General features: G+C 36.4%; 1 protein-coding gene across 1 annotated transcript; it reads left to right on the top strand.

The window, feature by feature from the left end:
* Positions 1–8,946: 8,946 nt before the first annotated feature.
* Positions 8,947–19,969, top strand: LOC105160166 (65-kDa microtubule-associated protein 6). Its single transcript, XM_011077434.3, has 12 exons — positions 8,947–9,849; positions 10,359–10,562; positions 11,828–12,091; positions 14,042–14,257; positions 14,329–14,484; positions 14,567–14,726; positions 14,835–14,986; positions 15,145–15,232; positions 15,316–15,389; positions 15,479–15,553; positions 18,944–19,291; positions 19,593–19,969. Exons 1-11 carry the CDS (start codon positions 9,775–9,777, stop codon positions 19,277–19,279), a joined length of 1,800 nt encoding a protein of 599 aa, XP_011075736.1. The 5' UTR covers positions 8,947–9,774; the 3' UTR covers positions 19,280–19,291; positions 19,593–19,969.
* The last annotated feature ends 6,952 nt before the right edge of the window (positions 19,970–26,921 follow it).

Genomic DNA, 26,921 nt, shown 5'->3' on the forward strand with positions numbered 1-26,921 from the left:
ATGCAAGCAGTCGCGAGCAGCAGGGAGAGTCAGGGAGGAAGGAGGAAGAAAAAAAATTTGATAAATGTTGTATATATATTGATTTTTGGAACGGTCATTTCTAAAAAAATCCTTCCTAATGTTAAAAACGACGCTGTTTTTGCTGACGGACATTAATTAAAAAACCATTCCTATTGTATAACCATTCCAAATAGAACAAAATGATGTCGTTTTTTTAAAAATGACTTTGTTTTGGTAGAATATTAACTAGACTGTTCCTAATCATCACAAATCGTTCCTAATCGTGTCTCAAAATTATTTTTCCAAAAAATTTAAAAAAATTAAAAATATAGAAAAAACCGTCCCAAACATGTTAATCATCAGAAAAAAGTAGACCAGCAAATAATTAAGGCCATTGGAAATATATAATGTTACGAGTAAAATTAATAAATGTTCTAAAGATAAAGTATATTTGTATATACACAATTGTTAGTCTTACATAGATGTAGATAACATCTTATACTATTGTATTGGATAGAGTAATAAGACCGTTAAAATTTTAATAAGACTATGGATATTATTAAATCGACAAAATACTACATTTGATGATGTTTATGATATTTTTGTTTATGGATGTTGAGATATCGTATCTCATACACAATCAATTATATTTAAAACGAAGCAACTGTCCATCAGACCATTTAATTTTAGATCAGACCTCTAGATATATTCACATATGGTAAGTATTGTTATACATTTAAATTTAAGACTAATCACAATTTCGGATGTAAAGATATTGTAATGGGGAACAGATAGAGCAATCTGTGGACATTTTTAGGAACGGTCACTGGATCACATTTAGGAATGGGTAAATAAATCATTTTAGGAACAGATATATCGACAAATTCAGGAATGATTTTTTGAAATTTCACCTTTTGGAACGGTAAAAAATAAAAACCGTTTCTAAATTAATTTTTCCTCTAGTTTTACTTTTGGTGCGTAATTAAATTTGTTGGAACAATCTTAGGAATGGTCAATATTAATTGATTGTTCCAAAGTTTTGGTTTTCCCTATCTTTTTTTAAATATCAGTCACACTTAAGAACGATCGTAGGAACATTTTTCCTAAATAGAAAAATATTTTGTTTTATTTTAACTATCAATCACACCTAGGAATGATCATAGGAACATTTTTGGATGACCGTTCCTAAATAGAAAAATATTGTGTTTTGTTTAAAAAGAATAAGTTTGAAAATATACTTCTATAAGTTTGAAAATTATACTTCTACTATGTTCAAAAATACATACACAAACACTTGATACAGAAACACTAATTAATGTCAATCATAATTACTGTCTCTTCAATCTCGTATTCCTCGCAAAAGACTGATCCATTTGGAAGGAATTTGGGGCTCAAAGTAGTAGAAGAAGAGACTTATTTCTTCTATAAGGTAAATCTCTACAAGTGACGCCTCGATGTGTGCTTTATTTTTCATCTTCATTTTCAAGCCTCGAAAAAATCTAATAACCGAATATTTATTAGAAACATAATGATACTAGAACTATTTCAATAAACTAGAATAATTCGTGTAACAATTACCTCTCAAATGGATACATCTACCTGTATTGCACAAGCCCTCCCACGTGCGCGTCATATGGCAGATGAACAATTAGGTAATCCATTGAGTCGAAGAAAGCTGGCGGATATTTTTCTCGAGGTTGTACAAGATGGTTGCGACACTAGCCTCCAATTCCTGTACCTTGTTCACATCGAGTGTCGCCGAACATAGAATCTGGAATAAAAGGCTGACCTCGGTCAATACATTCCACACCTGCTAAGGAAGCATTTCACGGAAGGCAATTAGGATCAACTTTTGTATGAATACGTGACAATCATAACTCTCCACTCTATGAAGCTTCATCTCCTTCATGTCGACACAGTGGGCCAAATTAGATATATATAAAAGAATCAGTATGGCCCCCGAACGCGACGGAAGCGTGAAATGAAAAAATAATTAAAACGGTTCAAAGGGGTGTTCCCTTTGAAATTCCCGAGCATTCGGTATTTGAATAATATATAATAATAAATATATAAACATGCTAGACAAGTGGCTAGAGGATGAAACAAAAAGCATAGAAACAAACCATGAAACTTTATCTTTTTGTTTCTATAGTTGAGCAGCAACGTGCATTTTTTCCCTTTTCCTTCCTCTTTCGTTCACTTTAGGATCCAAATTAGAGTCCTTCTAATTTGTCCACATCATACTATTGAATAGATATAGTTCATTTTATATTGTTAGATAGAACAAAGAACAAGAAGTTTTGGTTATGTTATGATTATTCTTGATATGTGTGCAATTTTGTATATTACATAAAATTGAATTCAAAATTCAATGACTACCAAGTTTGCTTCCATGACAACCTCTACACAGACATGCATATAACCTTCAACCATGATGAAATAACCACTCCATTATGTTCATCATGGTGAGGAGTTTCAACTCTTTCTTTACTTGCTCCAACAACCCTCAAATGGCTTGGACTTCAAGTATGCATCTGGCTTTGATATAATCAAATTAAATAAAATCCAATCAAAATTCATTGGAAAATAATTAATTAAATTAATTTTAGCCCAATAAAATTCAAAGATTCATTTAATCCAATTAAATAAATTTAATCCAATTAAATAAATTTAATCCCAAATACTAATTAATTGATCCACTCAATTAATTTAGCCAAACCTAATATATTAATTTGGTTAATTTGAAAGTGTTAAGCCCAAAGTTAATTAATCCAAATAATTAATTCTTGAGCCACTCATCAAATGGATTATTAAATAAAAGATCCAATCATTTATATATTCTCCTTGATTTAATTTAATCCAATTAAATCAATTTATTTCTTTTCGAATTAATTCCAAATTAATTCCACAAATTCTATAATGATTTGTGTATGACTCTTTAGGTTCAACCTCAACTAGACTTGGACATTGTGTCCAACACAAATAATTAATTAAATCTAATTTAATTAATTATTATCAATTAACCATTAATCGGAAACGCCCGTCACCATGGGTGGCCGTCTAATGACGTCCATGGCACTAGAGACTAGGTAAATATTGGCGTGAACATTTAAACTCTCGAGTTCGATACAGGTACGGTCCTTCCGTCAACCATCTTTCGGTCTTAGTCTAGGGCATAGAATTGGGTGTCGGTTCCCATCCTGGACCAGACAACTATGTTGAATATTTGAGATGCGTTTACTCTGTTGATCGACGAAGGAAATCATTTCCTATTCGATCAATAGCTATAGCCATAGACTTAGAGAGTCTAAACTATCTCAATGCGCATAGGAGATATATCCATCATATACTAATAGGGGACGGATTCTATCTTGAAATCCACTGTCCTCAATATATAATCCGACTACACTAGACAAGCCTTATAATGACCACATTGAAGACACGATCATCTCTCATCAGATCCAAGATATAACTATCATATGCATGCGATTGTCATGATTCCTCAAGTCCAAGGACTAATCCTGTACTATCGGAGCCGGAAATTCAAGTCATACCGACCAAGCCTCCAAGGCTTCCATATGACGATTCCCGCGAGTCAGTTCAATCAGTTAACAACCTTGTCAACTAATCCACTAAAATTACATAGACATCCCATGTCTGTCGTCGATGAAACATGACACTTATCCAATAAATGCAATACTTACTCCAATTCTCTTTAGGACTCTCGATGCCCAATCTCGAGGTCCTCGAATTGGAATATTTTAGACCAACCCTCAGAAGTTGGTTTCATAGCTACCATCCAATGTCCAACCCAACTACATGAGTTATTCAATTGGTCTATGGGCATTTGTTGTGACGTTAAAATACCGTTCAACGTAAATAGTATGCACAATAAACACATGGTGCCATAGATGAATGCTTACTATATTCATCAGGATAATATCACATCCATAAAGATTGTTAAATGGTTCCCAAAACCGCCAATCCAATTGGCTTTTTCTGGTCACCATTTCTAACAACGTAGCCATCAGAAACTTCAGATGACTAATCCATTCACATATCCTCCTCTCTGCTCTTTGGTCATGGTATATACGGCTTTGGGCATCATGTTCAGCCTTCTTTCGTCCACATCAAGCTCTGGTTGATTACATATGATCTTGAGGTCCTTCCGAGTATTAGAGCATCCTTTGTTTTTCCTTTATACCCATCACGGGTATTGAATATATTGTCAAATACATTCTTCTCAATGTGCATGACATTCAAAATTGTGTCGTATCAGATAGGTCAACCAGTACTCGAGCTCTTAGAAGATGTTTTTTGTTGTCCACTTATGCTCTGTACCGTACCCGTTCGGGAGTGACAACGACACCTCAACCGCATGACAAAACTTTTCAACCCATTCGCTGATCTGTTCTCCCGTCAATTTTTCCATGCAACCTTCCTTTTTACTTGGTTCTTAGTGAATGGTTTCTTGTTCCTACGGTACAGATGGTCCGGGAGGAGGAGCTGTATGTGGCAGTCAAAGTAGCACGCTTTCCTACCAATCTGCAGGTATAATGCACGTTCGTCTTTCATATAAGCTGGACACTCCATAACACCAGTGGAACTCCATCTAGACGCCATCTCATAAGCAAGTAGAACGTTCATAGTCCACATCAACATGGCGCGCATTGGGAATGTCTCGTTCTTCGTATTGTCGTGTGTTAGTACACCTATATGCTACAAATTCTGGAACTCCTTGATCAGCGGCTCCAAGTAGACATCGATGAGACGTTTCAGATTGGAAGAATCGGGGATCACCATCGTCAGGAACATATACTCAAAACTCATGCACATTCTAGGGGGAGGATTGTACGACGTAAGTATAATGGGCTAACAAGAAATATGTACGACCGTACTGCCCGTACGGTACAAACCTATTTGTGCACAAGCCCAGTCTAACATTACGGGGCTCTGTTGCAAATCGGGATATGCCCGATCAAAATGCCTCCATGCCGCTGCATTGGACGAATGACACATGGATCTCTCCTCTGTCTGATGGTTAGCATGCCAGTCATTTGCTCGGCAGTCGCTTTCAAAGCATACAACCTCTGCAAGTGAGGGGTAATCGACAGGTACCTAAGAAGAGCATATGATGTCTTCTTGCCATTAGGATTTTGCTCCCTGGTCGGCTTGTACCTAGCTTCTTCACAAAACTTGCAGTGCTCCAAACCAATGTCGTCCTTCCAGTACAACATGCAACCATTCTTACATGCATTAATCTTCTCAACAGTTAAACTCAAGGTTCTTATCAATTTCTTCGTATTATAATAATCCTGGACAGAGTGTGGTCGCACGATAATATATGATCAACCAACTGTGATATTCGATCATATATATACTGAGAAATATGGCCCTCGGCTTTGATATTCACCAACTCAGCTACAACCCCCAATTGAGATTGAGTGCAAGCATTCCACAACGGCTACTCGGCAGCATGCACTACATCGTGAAACCAATCTGCTAGCCCAGATACATAATCATAGGGGCCCCAACTGTAATATGAACTAGGCCCTGTATCAGTAGGACACAACCTCGTACCATCATCAAGCACACCATCCTGGTTATAATTAGAAGACCAGACAGCCGGCCCAGTGGCATAAAAAACCATCCTCTATGCCCAATGCATTTGCGTCTTATCACCCCAAGGCGTACTCGTACCCTGCATAACATGAGAAATGGGAGTTTGCTCCTCCCACAACGGGGTCGCCGTGACGGCCTCAAAATACTCTTGCACCATCTTTTCATCATGAGAAGTTCAATTATAATATTTCGGCATAAACCTTTCATAAACAAGTCGAATTTTACCTCGTCCGTGGTTTTGAAAACTTCATTTTTGTACTTCCGACAAAAACACTTAATTTTGCTACCGTCCATATATGCATGTTGAGACTTGACCCATTCTATAAATATAGCAACACCATCCTGAAACTCCGGAGTAAGTCCAGCCCTATTTGGGAGGCTCTTCTCATACATCCATCTTCTTAATTGTTTTAACATGATGATTAGTTCTACATAGACACACACATGTATATATTATAACATTAAATTTAATTAACAAAATTATAACAAATATAATCAATTGATAAATAAAGTGTTAAAGCTGTTACCTGATCAAAATAACTCCAAATGTAAATAAAAATTTGAAACAAAATTCACGAACAAGAGTACAAAAATATTAGTAGGATAGTGCGAGATTAAAAAAATTCGAGAGAAATTGAGAAAATAGAGAGAAAATAAGAAAAATGAAAGAAGATAGTGAGATTAAATGAAAAGAGATGAACACATTTATATAAAAAAATTTAGAACGGTCTTTGAAACTGGTATAGAAACACATATCTAGCCATTAAAAAATAATCGTTAATTTAGACTTTGGGACGTCACTTGAGACGGTTTTAGGAATGGTCAACCCGACAATTGAAAGATAGACGTATTTCATTTGGAACGATCTCGATAACACAAAAAAATAATTAAAAAAAACCATTCTAATTTGCACTGAGTGTTGGAACGGTTTTAAAAACACATAGCTTCTTTAATAGAACTCATAATTTGGAACGATTTTTCGCATATTTGATTAAGGGTGTACCAAAATCATTCCAAATTGTATCTCATTTTGGATTACATTTCTAACTGTCATTTTTAGGACATTCATTGCAACACATATAGGAATGGTTAGGTAAGGACCGTTCCTAATTCTAATATAGTGTTCCAAACAATTTACCATAACTATTTTGGAACGGTAGTTGGAACAGATTTAGTAATTGTTTTGTTGGAACTCATATTTTAACGGTTTGACCGTTCCAAATTTATAACTCAAAAAAATATTGATAATACATTTAATGTTTAAAATGTTCATTTACATGAGCAATAATTAACTATAGTATTTCTAATTCAAATGGAATTCTTAACCTATCACTAATTTATAAATGATTAAACTCATAAATTTTTTTGATTTAATATTACATTGAGTAATAAAAATTATATTTAATAAATATATTAATAAAATAATATTAATATATTATTTAACTTATAATTTTTAATGAAAATTTACCTACCTCTTTTTCCGTCTTCACCCGATGTGTGCATGATTATTATTTTTTATTTATTTAATGAAGTTGAGGTGGTGAGTGATGGCTCACGTGAGCCACACTCATTTCTCATTCATTATTCTTATTTATTTAAATTTTTTCAAAACATTTCCTTGATTTCTTTATTATATAATTTATCCATAAATATTTCATAAAATTTCAATTTACTCTTTTCAAATTTGAATATATTTTCTATAATTTCTTTATTTAATTAATTAAATTTCTCAAATACCTATCAATTAATTCCACAAATATATATTAAAATTTTGGAGCTCATATGCTTTTGAAGATCTTAGTGTCTGACTCCCTGGAATCTTTATATATATATAGAGGGTGAATAACAATTTACCCTCATGTGATATTAAAAATGAACATATTACATTCATATGAAAAAAATATCGACAATTTACCACTTGTACTTTTTAAAATGAAACAATTTACCTCCTTATATAGGGAGGTAAATCACTATTTATTTTTTTATAAGGGAATAATTTGCTCATTTACAATATTACAAGAGAGTTGCTTGCATTTTTTCATATATATATATATATTATAAAATCCAGCTATTCATGCACCAATAGGTGGTGTCATTTTTATTTTTCAAAAACTTACTTGTTGTGATGTATTAGATATTATTTTCTTTTTAAATCAGCTGTGCTGGAGATGCGGTGCTGCGGACCTCCGCCCTTTATCACACGTCACTTTGACCTTCACATTCATTACAATTTACAAGAGGCTTTCACCGACGACCTTTCATAAACAGGCTCTCCTAAACAAGCCCCCCACCCCCAACCCACCCCCCTTTTTTTCTTCCAAATAAGTTGTCATTCTATGTAGTGGTGGAAGTCGTTATCATATTCCAGCAACTTTAATTGAGTAGTTACCATTCAACTTCAATCAGATTTGACATCTGGACTTTGAGAGTTTTCTTAATTGCTCAATATTTATCTTCTCAACAAATTACTTAGTGAATTTTACTATATCCACAACAGAATGCATAATATACCAACATTTGATAATTTTTAAATGTTATATTTATATAAAAATTTTCCAACACTTAATCACAAAAAATGACAAAAGAATAGTGTCACCATCTCATATGGTCAAATGTTGAATTTTTTATTTCAACGTCACGAGTTTGAATTTTATTGAAAATATGAATTTTGTTACTTTATGTGAGTGTATTATAGGATAATCGTGGGCAGTCTATAATATTTTTAATTCAGTTAGATAGACATGACTTACTAATGTGTTGTTACTATTTTGAAAAATTCTGCTCCTTCTTTAGTTAGAAACGAACAGAAGGTGTGAGTCACGCACGATGAGTGTAAAATCGTCTTGTTTTATGCTGCTTTTCACCCTTTGCGTTGGGCGGTGGCGAGGGGTGGTGGCGGGTGAAAAGGGAAGGGGGACTTGGTGGCAGAATTGGGGTGGGGTGTGATTAATTTTATTATTTTTATGTTTTTTGTAAATATAATTATAAATTTTTATATTTTTAAATTATAAATATAATATATATTAAAATTGGTTAAATTTAGATTTTAATAATTTAAGATCTAACGATTGAAATGGATTGATTACATCTTATGATTTTGCTGTAATAAAAAAAAATTCAACGATCATGAAAATAAATAATGATATATAATAGCTAAAGGCATAACGATCTTTTTGATAAAATATTTAACGCTGTTAACTTTAATTAACTATAAGGAACAAATATGCTATATTTATTTCCTTGTTTTAAAGAAAGGAGGATAGCGTGGCTTTGGCAGTTAGTGCGTCGTTGGATTCGTCACTTTTAACTAGTTTAGTAAAGTTTAACATATTGAAAAATAAGTGCGAGGATCGACCACTTCACTTCTCACTTCTGAGTTAGCCATAGATGCCCGAGCTGATCTGCACAGATCCACCTGCACTGCCGCAAGCAATACTGAAAACCCCACCACCAAAAACACGTCCCTTCTTCTTTACCTTTGCTAAAAAGAGAATTGTAGGAATAGTAATAGTAATAGTTGGTGGTGGTGTAGCTGCATCATTATTTGGTTGGTGTAGACCTTCTGCGTCTGTAAGGCGATGTTTATCGTATAAACTTGGTTTTCTTGGGATACCTAATTCTTCTTGGCCCAGCATCTCCTTTTCTTTGTTTATTTTGAATTAAAAAGAGAAAGAAACAAAGGAACACCAAGAAACAACAAAACAGAGCAGCAAAATTTTTTGTTATCTGCGGGTTGGTGGGTTGTGTGTCTCTATTTGCGTTGAATATAGTTGTTTATGAATGGGAAAATTTCAGATCTGTTAGCAGAGAGAGAGAGAGAGAGAGAGAGAGATGGGATTATAGAAATGGTGGTGGTGATGGTGGTGCATAATCTTATTGGCAAAACCAAGTAACAGAAACATAGATAGAAGGAAACAGCAGAGTCCCCTCTGGCCTTTTTCTTTTAGCTGTAAGCTTTTTCCCTTGTTTTCTTGAGAAGTGTAAAGCTAAAGGCTCTGCATTTTGGGAGGATTTTGCCTTTTTTCTTTTTGGCTGTGCACGTTTTCAACTGAGAACCAGAGAGAGAGAGAGAGAGAGAGAGAGAGAGAGAGAGAGAGAGAGAGAGAGAGAGGATAGAGATCAAAGAAAAGCAACGTATAATTAGTGGAAAAAATGATGGCTTTTGGGAGTAGTTGCAGCAGTGTCCGAACAAGCAACACTTGCAATGCTTTGCTCAAAGAACTTCAGGTCTCTCTTTTACTCTTTCTTCTTCAGAACGTCTCTTTCGCTGAAAATTTCGAATTGTATAACCATTTCCCCGTTTTCCTTTCTGGTTGCCTTGTGTCAATTCCCATGGTCTTTACAGAAGAAATTGCCTTCTTGTTTTAACAATTCATGTGCTTTCTTTTTTAATTTTTCTGTTAGTGTTACCTTTTTGTTTCCGTTGAATGTTGGAGACTTTTTCTCTGAGGTAAGACTATGTATTTACTGCTGCTGTGTGGTCGCCATACTAGATTTTTGATGGGTATCCTATTAAAGTTAGACTCTTCAACTTTATGATGTTATACATAATTGGTGGTTTTAAAATTATGATAGACATTCAGTTGTATTTCAAGTGTGTCATCAGGCAGAAGTGAGAAGATGAAGTTCGTATCATTTTTTTTAATAGTTGCTAATTTTCTAGTTTCTTAAGGTAAGATTATAGTAGTAGCATGCTAAGTTACTGGTGTTTTCTGTCGTTGCTTCTCAATGAGCAGCAAATGTGGACAGAAATTGGGGAGACTGAAGCTGATAAAGACCGTATGTTAGTGGAGCTTGAACAAGAGTGCTTGGAAATCTACAGAAGAAAGGTTGATGAGGCCGCGAATGCTAAGGCTCGTCTTCATCAGTCTATTGCAGCCAAGGAAGCGGAGGTTGCAATGCTTTTGGCAACTCTTGGAGATATCAATCTTAATTCTCCGGTAATGAAGTATCTTTAGGCAGTTTCTGCTGTTTATTGTTTTGTAAATTAATTTAATTTATTTATTTTTATTTTTCTGCTTCCTTATTTGGCATAGCCCCTGGGAAGATCCCAGTATATTAACAGATTAAGAGAGAGAGAGGTTTAGTTTGTAATTGAATTTTCTGCACTCACATTACGGCAATGCCCATTCTAAGTCTTAAACTTTTAGTATGACCAGACTGTTTCAAGTGAAATGTTAACTTGGTGGATCGGGTGAATATAAATCCACCTTAAAAATACTTTATTGAACTGAATCCTTGTGTATCTATTATTTAAAGAAAAAAAGAAAGAAATCCCTCTTGAAAATGATGCTAACATTTGGTACTTCACATCTTTCTACTTAAAACTTTTGGGGAGACAGTAAGATTGACTTTTTTTCTTTCATGGGCCAAAGAAATTCTTCAAGAAGACTCTCAAAAACTGGTGCTGCATGGTGCTTGATGTCTTTTCCTGCTACTTCTGTTGTGTATACCTTTCAAAACAAAGTACTTTTTCCAGTGTTGAAGGGCCAATTGTTGGTACAAAATTATGAGGTTTTGGTATTTTTCACTTCCAAAAATGACTTTGACATGTCGGTATCGGTTTCTCATCAAGGTAGTTACATTTTTTAAGAATGGTTACTCCATCTGTTCAACATGCAAGACGGCCTGAAGCATAATAGGTGAAATTTATTAGTTTTAAGAGCACCGACAAGAAAGATGACAAAAGATTTAATTATGGATTGGGCATTAAATTGCCAGTGGGTACATAAAGTGATACTACCTTTTACCTAAAAAGATGCAAAAGACTAGGAATAGTAGGTGATTTTTATCCATAGTGTTATGTTTCTTGAGCAAATATCATCTAGTTTTGTCACTTGATTTGAGGATGATGGCAAGGGCTTTACTTTGTCTGGTTTGTTCCTACATAGTATTAGAGACTCCAAATCAGAAAAGATCTTTCTAACTGAAAATCTGTGTTCACGTCGTCCTACATACGAGCAAAACAACTGCAGAAAAATTAAGTGTACTGTCTAATGGGATAACTACATATTTCTATTAACTGTACACATTATATTCTGTACACTGCTATTTACGTGTGCCAAGAGTCGAATGGGACATAAGAGACATGGTATCTGCATCTGTCTTTGTGTTTTATTCAAGTAAAAACTTTGCGGTGAAATGGATATTTATTCAATGATCAAATGATATTGCTGCTTAATTGAGTTCATTCTGAAATTAACAGGTTCAGTCTGACAAGAAAGCAAAATCGTTGAAAGGACTACTGGCTTCAGTCACACCATTATTAGAAGACTTGCAACTCAAAAAAGAGGAAAGAATAAAGCAATTTGCAGATATTAAGTCTCAAATTGAGAAGATAACCTGTGAGATTTCTGGATATGGCCATATTGTCAGTTCTGTAAGCACCTTGAATCTGGAAGAACAAGACTTATCATTAAGAAAGCTCACGGAATACCAATCAAACCTCCGTGCTCTCCAGAAGGAGAAGGTATGTGAAGTTCTGCGCAGTAAACACTTAAAGTTAATTCAAAGAGTACCTTTCTTGGGTGAATGTCAATTGTTACATGTCTGTCCTTGTCTTAACATACTGACGAAGCTTGTTGTGAAGAACATTGAAGTTCGTATAAGTTGTAAATTCAGTTATCATGTTCTTAAGTTACAAACTTTCAACCGGCTAAGTGATGTTGAACTTGCAAACTTCTGCTAAACTATCATGTATTTTGGTCTTCCAAGTTCCGTATTAAGTGTTAGGAAAATGCCACTATAAAACAACTCATATTCTAGCTGTTTGGTTTATCTGGACATAATACTTATGATATATACTGTTTATTGCCAATAATTTCAGTATTAGGAACTTAGGGAACTGCATGCACCATGTTTCTTAAATTACTAAACCTTCTATTGGCGAAGTTCATTTTGAACTTGCAGTCATCTGATAATCTACCTGTGGTTGGGCTTCAAATACTGTTTTGTTGGGGAAAAGCCATAACGAAGCAACTTGTATTATGATTTGTCCAGTTTGTTTAAGTTGCTTTCACCCCCTTAAATCTGAATTGACAGTATTGTTCCTTGTAACACCCTGTCAAGAAGATGCTAAGTGCTCACTCTATGGGTAAGAAAGAGATTTATTTCCTATTATATACATTCTTGAAATAACAATTTGATTCCCAACAATTTGGAAGTGGAGATGAAGAATGGGAATAAATAGATTACTTTAAGCTTGAGAAGACATCTTCAACAGGCATAAATATGTCAATAATTAGTTTCTCTTTGAGATAATTACACCGCCCTCCCATGAAGTTTGGTGTAATTATCCTCTTTGGTTTGGAAAACTAACTTTGACGTTTGTTTCCATCTAACAAATAGATCATTGCCGTCCGTTAGTCAATGTTCATCGAATTTATTATTATTGGAAAATTGTATAAAAATCCATATGTACGATCCGATTGACTTATTACTCAATAAGTCACACATCTTTTTCTGACCAAACTCCACTTATACATCTTAACATGCATTAGCATTCACCCATATATAAGGCAGTTTGATGAGAAAAGATTTGTTTAACCTGCATTAATTTCGAAATCAGTCAATTTGGGTAAATATAAATTTTAGTTTAATTTTTTTGCTAATATCAACAAATTCGGTGAATTATGACTAATATACAGATGTATTTTTTAGATGAAAACAAAAGCTAGGGTACTAGATGTAATTTTTCAAATCACAGGGTTGTACATGTAACTACACCAAACCTCAGGGGAGGGTGGTGTAATTATCCCTTTCTTTTTTAATTTTTTCCTTTTGCTCTCTGTATTTTTTAAACCTGGGGAACTACGAGCTTCACTGTAGGCTGGTACTATATCCGCTGTGACTTCCCTGTGACTTGGAAGACACAACAGCTTCTTTCAACCCATTTACCTCAGAAAACTGAAGTAAAATAAAAGTTAAATTAGAAAGCTTTCACACTTTTAAGAGCATAATGATTGACTTTAGAACTGTAACCACATCAGTAGTTTCAGAAACTATCATACTGCTGAATGAAACCAACAATGTAGAAGCAATTCTGGTGAACAAAGTGACAGCACTGTAGGGAGTTTAGATGGCCATCTTGTTTTCAACAAGTCTGTGTCAAACTTCTGTTGATCATCTGAACACCTGTTAATGTTGACCACAAAATATAGATCCTTTTTCTACGTTATCATATGCTCTTGTCACGGCTGGATGATGCTATGTCTCTGGTCACATCAATGGTGTTAATCCTTTGTGCCTGCAAAGATTAATGTGCAGTTCGCTGGCAAACTTTTAAATGAATTTGGAAGAATGGTATTCATTTTAGGATATTGTACAAGTTCCACAATTTAAGTGCCAATATGCCGGCACCAGTTAGTTGATGATGTAAAAAGTGTGTCCTAAAACTATTATCCATTTTCACGATTTGCAGTCTGAACGCCTCCAAAAAGTTTTGGATTATGTGAATGAAGTGCATACTTTGACCAGTGTCCTAAGCTTGGATTTTGGCAAAACAGTGAGTGATGTCCATCCAAGCTTGCATGGCTCAAGCATGGAACTTGTCACAAATATCAGTAACAGCATATTAGAGAGGCTTGATCAGGCTATCCTGAGGTTGAAAACAGAAAGAAAAATTCGTCTACAAAAGGTATTGTGCATCTCGATAATCTTATGTTTATTTTTCATTTACTTGTTCATTGAAAACTATGGTGGTTGCAGCTTAAAGATGTAGCTGGATCCCTATTTGAACTATGGAACTTGATGGATACACCAAAGGAAGATAAGGTCTGCTTCTTGAGAATTACTTCCGTTCTTGGTTCCTCGGAATCAGAAATTGTGCAACCAGGCGCTCTTTCATTGGAGGTGATTGAACAGGTACAGTGGCAACATAAATTCCCTACCTGTACTGCTCCCTTCCCATAAGTAGTTGACCAATCTGTAGTGTTAACTCCGACAGGTATCAGCAGAGGTCGAGAGGCTCACAAAATTGAAAGCAAGCAGGTTGAAGGAACTTGTTATGAAGAAGAGGTCAGAGTTAGAGAATATATGCTGTAGAACTCATATTCAACCTGATCCAAGCACTGCTGCTGATAAAACCAATGCTTTGATAGACTCTGGTAACTAATCTTGACTACAAGAGATGTACTGTGTGTGTACGTGTGTCCCCATCTCGTGTCTTGTTGATTCTTAGTCAAGTTAGATGCTGAGAACTTGATTCTCTGCAGGTCTGGTGGATCCATGTGAAATTTTAGCTAATGTTGAAGCGCAAATATGTAAAGCCAAAGATGAAGCTTTGAGCCGTAAAGACATAATGGATAAGATAGACAGGTGGCTTTCTGCCTGTGATGAGGAAAAGTGGCTTGACGATTATAATCAAGTAAGCTAAAAATGACAATGATCTCATCATTATTTCCATATGGCAATGTTAGTTATTTAAAGATCAGTGATTCTTAAGGAAGAGTTGTAATTTCTCCATATTCAGGTACAAGAGTTTCCATTTCTAGCATTTTCTAACGTCTCTTATTTGAATGTCAGGATGATAACCGTTACAGTGCTGGAAGGGGCGCACACATAAATCTAAAGCGTGCAGAGCGAGCCAGAATTATGGTCAATAAGATTCCAGGTAGGTCTCGGGGCTGTTGGTTTCTTTCCTTGCATTAGGTGAGATCGTATTTGTGGAGGTAGGTAACAAGCTGCGCTTTTCAGTTATGGTTGACAATCTAATTAGCAAGACGCTAGCATGGGAGGATGAGAAACAGAAACTATTTCTTTATGATGGGGTGAGCTATTAAAATTTTTTCCAAGTTTTAAAACACTTTGCTAATGGTTAGAGAAATTGACTAATAGAACTCTGCCTTTTTACAAGCAGGTGCGGTTGATATCAATACTGGAGGATTACAAACATGCTAGACAACATAAGGAAGAGGAGAAGAAGCGAGCTAGGGTACTCATTCTATTTGTCTTCGGAAATTCTTATTACTTGCTTTCTTCAAAGAAGCATAAAAGTAAAAACAAAATTAAAGTTTGGTTGGTAGGCTAAAATAAGCATGGTGGATAATGGGTGAAGTGAAGGTTTCTAACACGTGTGTAGGCATTTATTAAGGGAAAAATGCAAGCAACCCCCTTGTGATATTGCAAATGAGCAAATTACACCCTTATGAAAAAATAAATAGCGGTACCTTCTTGTATTTTTTAAAATACAACAATTTACCCACCTATGATTTTTAAAATGAAGCAATTTACCCACCTATGATTTTTAAAATGAAGCAATTTACCCACCTATGATCTTTAAAATGAAGCAATTTACCTCCCTGTATAAGGAGGTAAATTGCTTTATTTTAAAAAGGACAAAATGCATAAAAATCCCTTGTGTTTTAAAAAGTATGCAAAAGACACCCTCCTGTTTTCAGAATAGGCTAAAAACCCCTCCTGTTTTGTTTTAGTCAGCAAAAAACCCCCATTCTATTAGCAACTATCGGAAGTGGAGGAGACGCGCGTCTGCTGCGTTTGGTAGCCATTTTCTCCGGTTTAAGTTCATATTTAATGATAATTTGGACTAAAATACCCTTCTATGGGTCTATATAATATACAAAGGGCTTTTTGATTTGTTTTTTGTCTTTTTTTTGTCATTTCAAACCCTAAAAATAAGTATTAAATTTTGTTATATTTAATTTAAATTGAAATATTAAATTATATTTAATTTATTGAATATTAAATATTAAATTATATTATATTTAAGTTCAAATAATTTTATAATTGTTAATTATTAAATCTAAAATTATTTTTAATTAATTAAAATATATATTTAATTACAATAATTATTATTATAATAATTATTAATTAGCCAAAAATATTTAATTATTATAATTATTTAAAATATTCTTAATTAACTAAACATATTTTAATTAATATCATTAAAAAATAAAAAAATTAAAAAAAAAGAAAGAAAATATGCTATTTCTCCCCTTTTTCGTCGGACACTTGTTTCTAAGTTTCCGGCGCCGTTCAGACGAATTTCCGACGGTCAATGGTACCATTAGAATCCTCTCTTCAAGACGAACATTTCCATACCTTCAATTTGAATTTTCGTATTATAGAGAGTGGGCTCAAGCAGCGATCGCCGAACATGTTTGTCGTCGATTCGTCTCCATCTGGTCGAATCTTGGTCGAATCTCGGTCTCAGACCACCACCATCAGACTCGTCTCTTCAAGACGATTCGAACGAGACCGACCTCACTCAATTTGGTAAAGAATTATAGAGATACGATGATTTTAACAAAATCTCGTCGCCGGTGACGAGATTTTGGGGGGGGGGGGGGAAGCCGGGGGTAAGGGGGTGGTGGTGTGGGGGGCAGCGTGGGGGTAGGGGTGGGTGGGGTAGTTAGTTTTTTTTTGTTTTTTTTTAATATATAATAATAATATATTTTTAAAATTTTAAATTATTTATATATAATATAAGTTAAATAATTTGTTGATCTACATCTTTTATTTTTTTAAAATCTAACAGTTGAGATTAATTGATTAGATCTAACGATCAATATTTGATCAAAAAAGATCAAACGGTCATTAAAATAAGAAATAATATATATTAAGTAAGGGTATAACGGTCATTTTCTAAAAAAATAACACCGCTAGTTGGATTTAACGGAGAGGGGGCGATTGAGCTGAGTTTTACAAAACACATGGGAGCTTTTAGCCTATTCTGCAAACAGGGGGTTTTTTTGCAGACTTTTTAAAACACAGGAGTTTTATGCATTTTGTCCTTTTAAAAAGTATGGGGGGGGTAAATTACTATATTTTTTTCATAGGGGGTAATGTGCTCTTTTTTAATATTACAGGGGGGTAAATTGTTATTCACCCTATTTATTAATAAGGATAATTACACTAATACAAGAATAGTCAAAACATACAAACTACCTCTACTATCAGTAATTACATTGACTTACTCGAGGACCATCATTTATCTAATACCGTCGCCCCTTATTAGTGTTTTCTGAGTCAGGAAAATGATGAAATTACTAAAAATTGACATTGAATATCCTACTTTACCCTTGTTGCCTTATTCTTCAAATTTTATGGACCAAAATGCTCCTATGAGTGCATATGTAATTAGTAAATCTTGTAAGGAGTATTAAAGTAGTAATCTTTTGGATTCTGATACACCAAACTCCAAAGTGGTTTAATGTTTAAAAATTTTAAATTAAATAGTTTTTTTTTCAAATAAAATGACTGATTACTAAATTATAGAATAACCAATTTAGCAGATTTAGAAAAATGATTTGATTATTTTATTTTCTTATGTGTCCTTTTATTTTCCTTCATTATCTTGTCATTATAATGTAAAATTTGATCATATTTAATTCAACAAAATATAATTTAAATACATTTTATTTCATTAACTAAGATTATCAATTAATTAACACTTTTTAAAATATTTTTCTTTTTCTTGTTTCCTCTTTCCTCTTTTATTTTGTGATTTCATTAATTATAATTTTCAAAATATGTTTCGTTTTCCCTGAATTTTATTTTTGGTCCATCTTCTTCATCCTCCTTTGCATTCAACTGGCTCCACTATCGCAAACCCAAACCACCTCTTCTCCACCAACATTACCCCCAAATATGCATGTTTTCTGCTGCATTCCCCCAAGCCAAACTGCACAAGATTACTCCAGACTAGAGACTAAGATATGTAAGGTTGTCAACCAATGTTTACATGTCTCAGTTATCTCAATCTTCTCGTTTCTCAAATTAGATGGCACATGAAGGCACTCTTTCATATCTTAGCTGAGTTGCACTGGTTGGGATCCTATACATCTACCATCATTTGTTAAGGATTGACAACCTAAAATTTTGGGACTGCTTTTGGTAGACTCATCTTATCTTGAACAACATTTGGGCAATCATTTGCATTTTGCACAAGATACAATAAGTTTTGTGCTTATTTTATCGCACATTTTAATTGCTTCATTTTAACATAAAAACTAGTATCTTATAAGCTTAAAAAACGTGTTATAAAATGTTTGACTTATAAAATCTTATAAAATAAGCTTAGTGGATCACCGTTTTAGTCCCTCTAAACTGTTGATGCCTAAATACTAACTATTCTTGCTTATGACCTAGCTATTTATACTTGACCATCAGTTTTTTTATTATTCAGGTGGTTAGCCCGCATAACAAGGAAGCTATAATATCTTATGCTGTACTTTTATTGCAGAATTACTAAACACGCTTACATAAGACTTAATCATGTTAGTGTGGACCCAAAATCTACACTTCTCATATCACAACCGTAATGATAGTTGCTTTTATAGTACTGATGTGCTTTCTAATTCAGGACCAGAAGAAACTACAAGATATGCTCCTTGCAGAGAAAGAATCCATATATGGGTCTAAGCCAAGTCCCAGGAGAAGCAACAGCTTTAGGAAGGCAAATGGATACCAAGCATATGGAAATGGATCAGTCACTCCCTCTCCCCGTAGGAACTCAGTCGGTACTGCAACTCCAGAGCTCCTCACTCCACGTTCTTATTCTGGTCGCCAAAATGCATATTTCAAGGAAATGAGAAGGCTTTCCACTGCCCCTTTAAATTTTGTTGCAATACCAAAAGAAGATACCATGTCATTTTCCTCAGTTTGTGGTTCGGAGCCTGAGTCTCCTCCTCAAGCCTGACAACTAAAACAGGTGAGTTGCATCTGTCTAGTATCAGCTTACTTCTGCTAGTGATGATTTGTTGTTGGGCAGTATATTATTACTAATAATGGGATACAATACTGTGAGGAATCAAAATTGAACGTTGCGCTGTTAGCCTGTTACTGAACTATGTCATTGGCAATAACTAACTGAAATAACCTGACTGGTCATACCCTGTTGTAGTGGTTTGAATTGAACCAACTGTACCATAGCTCCTATCGTTTTTTGTTCTTCAGAAAAATGTGATCTTTGGGATCTCAGTCGGCTCATTTTAGTTGAATCACTTTTGCAGGCCATGAATTATCCCATGAAGCAAGGGTGCTGTGTTGAAATGAATCGGTAGGACTTGTGAATATAGGTGGAGGTGTAGACTTTCGTGTAATAAGGGCGTTTTAGCAGGACTACAGCGACTGACATTTAAACGATCTGCTTCTTGATGATTAGTTGAAGTATGAGGACTGAGGTGATCGAAAGCTGAAATGCTAGTGTAGTCCATCAATAGGATAGCCAGCTGCAAATATTGTGTTGAAGTAGGAGTTGGTGACCATTTCTGCATCTTAAATTTTCATGTTTGCATGTATATATGTTTGGTGTTGTGGATGTGTTTGATTTAGCGACTTGATTTGTTTGTTGCATTTTAGAGACAGGTTCTCGAAATAATTTGTTCAAGATGTCGTTTGCATTGCATGCATTGATTTTAACAGTAATGACTGAATTCGTCGAGTATGAACGCAAATTCCTTCTTGAACGTCCGGTCAGGTAGATGAGGTGCGTCTATAAGGTAATGAGGCTTATGCATCAATGATGAAAAGATTGAGATTCCAAAACATTGCCTTGACAGAAAGTTTTGAATTTGAGGCTGTATATGCCCATTTACATAGTGGTTTGTAGTTTAGTTATTTTGTTTCTTTTATATTTTATGAAATTATTGATATTTTGATGGTGTATTATATGATGTAATTGATTGTTTCTAAGGAGAAATTAGGTGATTAAAATCTTTTGAAGGCAAAATCGATGATAATGCTGAAGAGAGAAATTGAAAATTCTAGGGAGAGCCGAGCTGGAAGGGATTCCGGCGATGGCTCTCCAACAATCAAATCAGCAAGAATCCCAGTGAAATGAAGTATATGAGTAGGATAAAAGTGTTCGAACATGATAATGAGGGTGGAGAGCCATATTTATATGTAAGGGTGGATATGCCTAACGCAATATGGTCCATTTGATCATATATTAATCTATTAGATGGCAATGAATTGTACTGTTGCTGTTGAATAGGACAGGAAGTGGTCCAGGGGACAAACACTGTGCAGGTAGGGTAGTGTAGGCGCCACTGTAAGTGCTTCCCTGACATTGTGTCCTTGGTCTGCAAAGGTCTTCTTGTGACCTTCAGATATCCCCATATCACAGATCCTTTTTTGTGTTACGCGTACCTTCAGAGATCGCCTACTTAGACCTTCCAAGATCTTTTCTATTAAGGTGAAGGTCTTGATAAGGGATATATGGAGTATTCCCACATCAGAAGTCCCCTCACTTACCAAGTGTGTTTGTACTAAAATTGGGTAAGTGGAATCTTGAAACCTTCGAACTTTCATCCTTTTTGCAGTCTTGTCACTTCACGCAACTTCACTACCTCAAGTTTGGCAGTGGAAATTCAAAAATTTCCCTAGCAGCTTCATTATTCACTGTATACCTCATATCTGTTAGCCAATCATTCATCAAGAGGTGCATATTGAAAAGGTGTTGCTTTTTTGCAGGGTCGCCCTAATGGGATTCTTTCGGGGTTTTTTTAATGTTTGTGCCCCTCTGTTATCTTTAAATGTTAACTCTTCATTGTTAAGAAACCTTTCATCTCCAGGCTCTCTTGTTCATGAAAGTTTTCTCTTAGGTTTATCCATCTCTGAAGCCAATCTTATTTTCCTTTCTTCCGATTAGGTTAGTGTCGTTTTGCCCTTTTCTCTAAGTTCTTGGGTCATCTTTCTACTATGTTGGAGTCTAGTTCTACAAATGAAGGGACGGTCAATAGTGCCCCCGTAGATTTATTTGGTCCTGATCCAATCGGGGATGCTTAGTATGTGTTTCCAGCCATAAATTATGAAAATCATTAACTATTTCGAGGGGATTCTGTGGTTTCTGATACTCCCTTTCTTTCCTTACCATCTTCCTTGGCAGACATGGCACTTCCGAGTTCCAGATTTCATTTCCCATATAGTTATTCCATTATTCAACCCTTGCCGTATGACTGTATTCATCTTCCCCCTTTTGAATGTTGGACCTTTTTCCTCATGAACTTTGAAGCTGGTTTTCGCTTACCTCTTCATCCTCTGATTGAGGGAATCCTTGAACATTCTGTTAGAATAGGTGACTAGAAAGCTAATTGAATTGGCGGTTTTGGGAACCATTTAACAATCTTTATGAATGTAATATTATTTTGATGAATGTAGTAAGCATTCATCTGTGGCACCATGTGTTTGTTGTGCTTACTATTTATGTTGAATGGTGTTTTAATGTCATAACAAATGCCCATAGACCAATTGAATAACCCATGTAGTTGGGTTATGCATTGGATGACAGCTACGATACCAACTTCTGAGGGTTGGTTTGAAACGTTCCAAGTCGCGGACCTCGAGATTGCGCATTGAGAGTCCTATAGAGACTTGCACTAAGTATTGCATTCATTGGATGAGTGTTGTATTTCATAAGCTACAGACAAAGGATGTCTATGCAATTTTAGTGGATTAGTTGACAAGGTTGTTAACTGATTGAACTGGCTCACGAGAATCGTCAGATGGAAGCCTTGGATGCTTGGTCGGTATGACTTGAATTCCCAGCTCCAATAATACAAGATTAGTCATTGAATTTGATGAATCATGGTAGTCGCATGCATATGATGGCTATATCTTGGATCTGACGAGAGATGACTGTATCTTCGATGTGGTCGTTATAAGCCTTGTCTAGTGTAGTCGGAATATATAGTGAGGACGGTGGATTTCAAGATAGAATCTGTCCCCTATACCTATATGATGGATATATCTCCTATGCGCTCTAAGATGGTTTAGACTCTCTAAGTTTATGGCCATAGCGATTGGTCGAATAGAAAATTGTTTCCTTGTCGATCAATAGAGTAAACGCATTTCAAGTATTTAACATAGTTGCCAGGTCCAGGATGGGAATCGACGCCCAATTTCATGCCCTAGACTAAGGCGGGGATGGTCGATGGAGGGACTGTACCTGTGTGGAACTCGAGAGCCTAAATATTCACGTCAACATTCACTTAGTCTCTAGTGCCATGGACTATTGCTAGACGGCCACCCATGGTGATGGACATTTTCGATTAATGGTTAATTAAAAATAATTAATTAACTTAGATTTATTTAATTATTTGTGTTGAACATAATGCCCAAGTCTAGTTGAGGATGAACCTAAAGAGTCACACACAAATCACTATGGAATTGGTGGAATTAATTTGGGAAGAAATTAATTGATTTAATTGGATTAAATTAATTCAAGGAGAATATATAAATGATTAGATCATTATTTAACAATTCATTTGATAGATGGCTCAAGAATTAATTAATTGAGTTAATTAATTTTGGGCTTAACATCTTTAAATTAATTAGATTAATTTATTAGGTTTGACTAAATTAATTGATAGGATCAATTAATTAGTGTTTGGGTTTAGTTTTATTTAATTAGATTAAATGAATCTTTGGACTTTGTTGGGCTAAAATTAATTTAATTAATTATTGTTCAATGAATTTTGGTTGGGCTTGATTTAATTTGATTATATATAGCTCGATGCATACTTGAAATCCAAACCTATTTGAGGGACGTTTGAGCAAGTTAAGAAGGAGTTGAAACTTCTCATCATGATGAACATAATAGAGTGGTTATTTCATCATAGTTGAAGGTTATATGCATGTGTGTGTAGAGGTTGCCTTGGAGGTAAACTTGGTAGTTATTGAATTTTGAATTCAGTTGTATGTAATATACAAAACTACACACATGTCCAATATAACCATCACATGATCCACGAATTTTATTCATTTTCTCTCTAAAAATATTCTCCTTTTGTTCTATATTGAATTAGGTTCAAGTTAGAACGTAAAACAACCCAAAAGTATTAAATAATAGTGTTTGTTTGGAGTTGTTTTTTTTCTTCTTGTTCTTTGTTCTATCTAGCAATAGAAAAAGGACTAGATCTATTCCATTTTATGGTGTCGACAACTTAGAGGAATTCTAGTTTGAATTCTCAAGTGAACAGAATGGGAGAACATAAAAGGAATAACGTACGTTGCCGCTCACTATAGAAAAAAAAAATGTAACGTTTCATGTTATGTTTCTATGCTTTTTGTTTCATCCTCTAGCCACATATTTAGCATGTTTATATATTTGTTATTATGCTTTTGACAAGCACCTAACGCCCGAGAATTTCGAAGGGAACACCCCTTTGAACCGTTTTAATTTTTCTATTTCACGTTTTGTTGCTTTCTCGGACCATACCGATTCTTTCACGTTCGGATTTATGTATTGACCAACTTACTCCAAGCTCTTTTGGGATCATTGTTACTTTTGTGATTTTGATGACTTATCTAAGTATTGGCCCCTCAGTTGACAATTTCTCCGCACTTCACCACATGAACCTTAGTATAGGTGAAATAGGTATTTTCTATTTGAATAGTAGGAGAGCTCTGAAGCTAGTTTAACAATAAGAAATCATATATGGATTGGAAGAGTTGTTTCTTTTATGTTCTTGCTCCCCCGGTTAGGCCCTGGTGTCACTGGCAGCTCCTTGGGCAAGACGGCCGGCAGTGACTTGCGGAGGACATGAGGGCGGCCAGGGGATGCCGGTCGGCATGCAGGTGCGCAAACGATCTTCGAGCAGAGACTCTTACATGATTAGGGATTGCAATACTGTTCATATGGGAACTTTCTTGATGCGTGGGGATGCTATCCGCCAAGTATGAAGTCATTCCAAGGATGTTTGGGCAAGGAGATATAAGGGCGATGATCAGGCGCTATCCTGCGCGCGAGCAGGAGAAAAATGTGTGAAGCAGAGTGCTTTATCCTTGAAAATTTGCAAAACTATTTCTATGGATTCTTGGAGTGTTGGGAGCACCTCCAAGATGTTTCAGAGGTAGACGGTTCCGTTTGGGTAGGAAGCGATGACGATGTTCAGAGTTTGCCAGTGCAGTGGCGAGACTGTAGTTTTAGAGAATTGCGCGTGTAATTCCTCAGCCATGGATCATCGGATGGGGCCAAAACTCAAGAGTTATGATGTGGAAATCGTAGGCTACGCTACGGTTCAAGCGGCACATGATTTGGACGTCAGTTGAGGGAAATGCGAAAAAAGTGCGCTTGTTAGTCATTTCAGTGTCTACTCTTGGAACAAGGAAAAATGTTTTCAAGCCTATTATAAGGAGGGCACACAGTGGTGAGTTCCAGCCAGCCGTCCCCGTGCACAAAGGCAGCGGCGGTAGGCAACGTCGGCACTAAATGAGCATCTCTTGGGGCGGTATGTTGGGGGCCTTTAAGAGCCGGTTCTAGGCATCTCAAAGGAGTATTTAGAGTCCCCGAAAGGCATGGGAACCGGATGGACAGCGTAGGGCCAGGACGGCCTGCCTTGGTCGCAAAAGCGGCCGAGAGGTTCCGTGTGACGCGCAAGGTTGCTCCCTGGGCTGCGAGATATGAGGGGCAACACCTCTCGTGCGAATGGGTGATCAAGGCAAACTCTCCAAAACCTCGTGATCCAACTCATGGCATGCGCTTTTGGGTTCTAGCCGTCCATGGGGGTCCGTTGGCTAAGATGAGCAGTCGTGGGGCGACGCCACACTGTGGGCAAATTGTGAAGCCACGCCGAAAGGCAAGAAGGCAAGTCGGGCATGCCGTGCGGGATTAAGGAAGGATGATAGCATATCGAATGGGCCTCGGACTTAAGATGTGGTCCTACTCGGACGAGGCATAGAAGACCGCCACGACGAAGGCGTGCGCTGAGGATGCACCGAGTGAGCTTCGGGCTTGAGATGGCGGTTGCGGGCGCATGCGGAGCGCTATAATGCTGAGGCAGAGCGAGGATGCTCCTTGCCATCGAGGAATGCGTTGGCAGGTTACGAGATTGTGGGCGAGACGCATGGCGGCAGACTAGCTAGTCGGGGCCGGCCGCTAAGAGACGCTAAGGCGTGCGTGCTAAGAGCCTCAGAACATGGGATTTGGATAGGCGAGCGCAAGGGACTGTGATGCCGGGATGCGTTTAGATGTCGTGCTAGTGAGCTTCAGTGTCGAAGACACGCGACGGACAGTCGGTAAACTCTGAGATGTGCGAAGGCTGGTCGAAGGTTGGGTGTAACCTGGACACCGCACGGGTGAAAAATGTATTCCGTTGCGAGACAAAAGAGTCCGCCCGTGACACCTAGGTTGGTCCTGACACGTGGCGCCTATCTAAACCTTCTTTTGAACCTGTGGGATCTGTCTCATGGGATGATCGCTTTCTAAGGGAAAGGGTCCTTGAATATGAATATGACTATAAGACTATTATGATGGAGGAAGTATTTTCCACTAAGTTGGATTGTCTTCGACCTCCTTTAGCTTGGATGCCACATACTTTGGTATATATTAGTTCCTTTATTCTTCTGGATTGCCTTGCTACTAATTTTCACTGATCTTTTTGATTTTTTCATTTTAGAAAATATCGCAATGGCTTCCCGAGCCCTTCACGTGAGCGCTCGCCTTCACCTACAAACAACTTCTTCTTCTTGAGGTCCTACTCCGCCATGCCCTGTCATGGCGGCCCCTATTTCTACTAGAGTGCCCTCTTCTCCTAAGGGTGGCTCTCGTGATTTGAATGATTCTGATGACATTGTCATTTGATCCGACTCTCTTTCTACTCTCGTGACAACTTCAACTGCTATTATAGCCCGTCTTGAATCAAACGGCCATTGCTGCCCTACCGGCCGACCACTGGACCAAGCTCAAAATTAACTCTCACTTGGTTGGACCAAGTTATAGTGTAAGAGCCCAAAATGGACTTGGATCAAAATAATTTGATCTGTCCGAGGCTTCTCTCCAAAATAATATGGTGGGAAACTGCCACTACCCAAGTGTGGTCTCACGAGTCGTGGCACATTTGGACTAGAGGCAAGCTGCACCATTATGGTGAACAAAGGAACACGCTCACTGTTTTCCTGTCTCACGAGTTGTGGGGGACGACAGTTTATGATTGATGGGTTGAGCCTAACAAATTAAATATTAAGCCCATAAATGGACTTGGATCGAAATGGCATTTCAATCTGTCCAGGATTTCCATCTATAACAATATCATGAGGAAGCTATCGCTAGCCAAATGTGGTCTCACGAGTCGTGGCACATTTAGAATAGAAGGCAAGCTGCATTATTGTTATGAATAAAGAAACACACTTATTGTTTCCCTATCTCATTAGTCGTGGGGGGCAATAATTCAGGTATGATTTGGTTGATGGGTCGGGCTTAACATCGAGTAATATGATTCGCTTGAAGTCCTCGGGATCATGTGAAGAGGTGAGGCAAAATATCTTTAGAATCTCATGGAATGAGAATGGCATCTGTTGCCTCCTACAAGGCTTTTTTCATGTGAATCGTAAAAGTAGGG

This window comes from Sesamum indicum, linkage group LG4 (assembly GCF_026168435.1).
Source record: "Sesamum indicum cultivar Baizhima isolate 11 linkage group LG4, ASM2616843v1, whole genome shotgun sequence".
Taxonomy (NCBI): Eukaryota; Viridiplantae; Streptophyta; class Magnoliopsida; order Lamiales; family Pedaliaceae; genus Sesamum; species Sesamum indicum.

What these genes read in the sequence shown, in the direction of transcription:
- LOC105160166 (XM_011077434.3), top strand. Translation starts at nt 9,775, where the DNA reads ATGATGGCTTTTGGGAGTAGTTGCAGCAGTGTCCGAACAAGCAACACT. An exon ending in TATGGTCAATAAGATTCCAG is followed by an intron (nt 15,233 to 15,315) that starts GTAGGTCTCGGG and finishes TGCGCTTTTCAG; the next exon opens with TTATGGTTGACAATCTAATT. An exon ending in AGGAGAAGAAGCGAGCTAGG is followed by an intron (nt 15,554 to 18,943) that starts GTACTCATTCTA and finishes TTTCTAATTCAG; the next exon opens with GACCAGAAGAAACTACAAGA.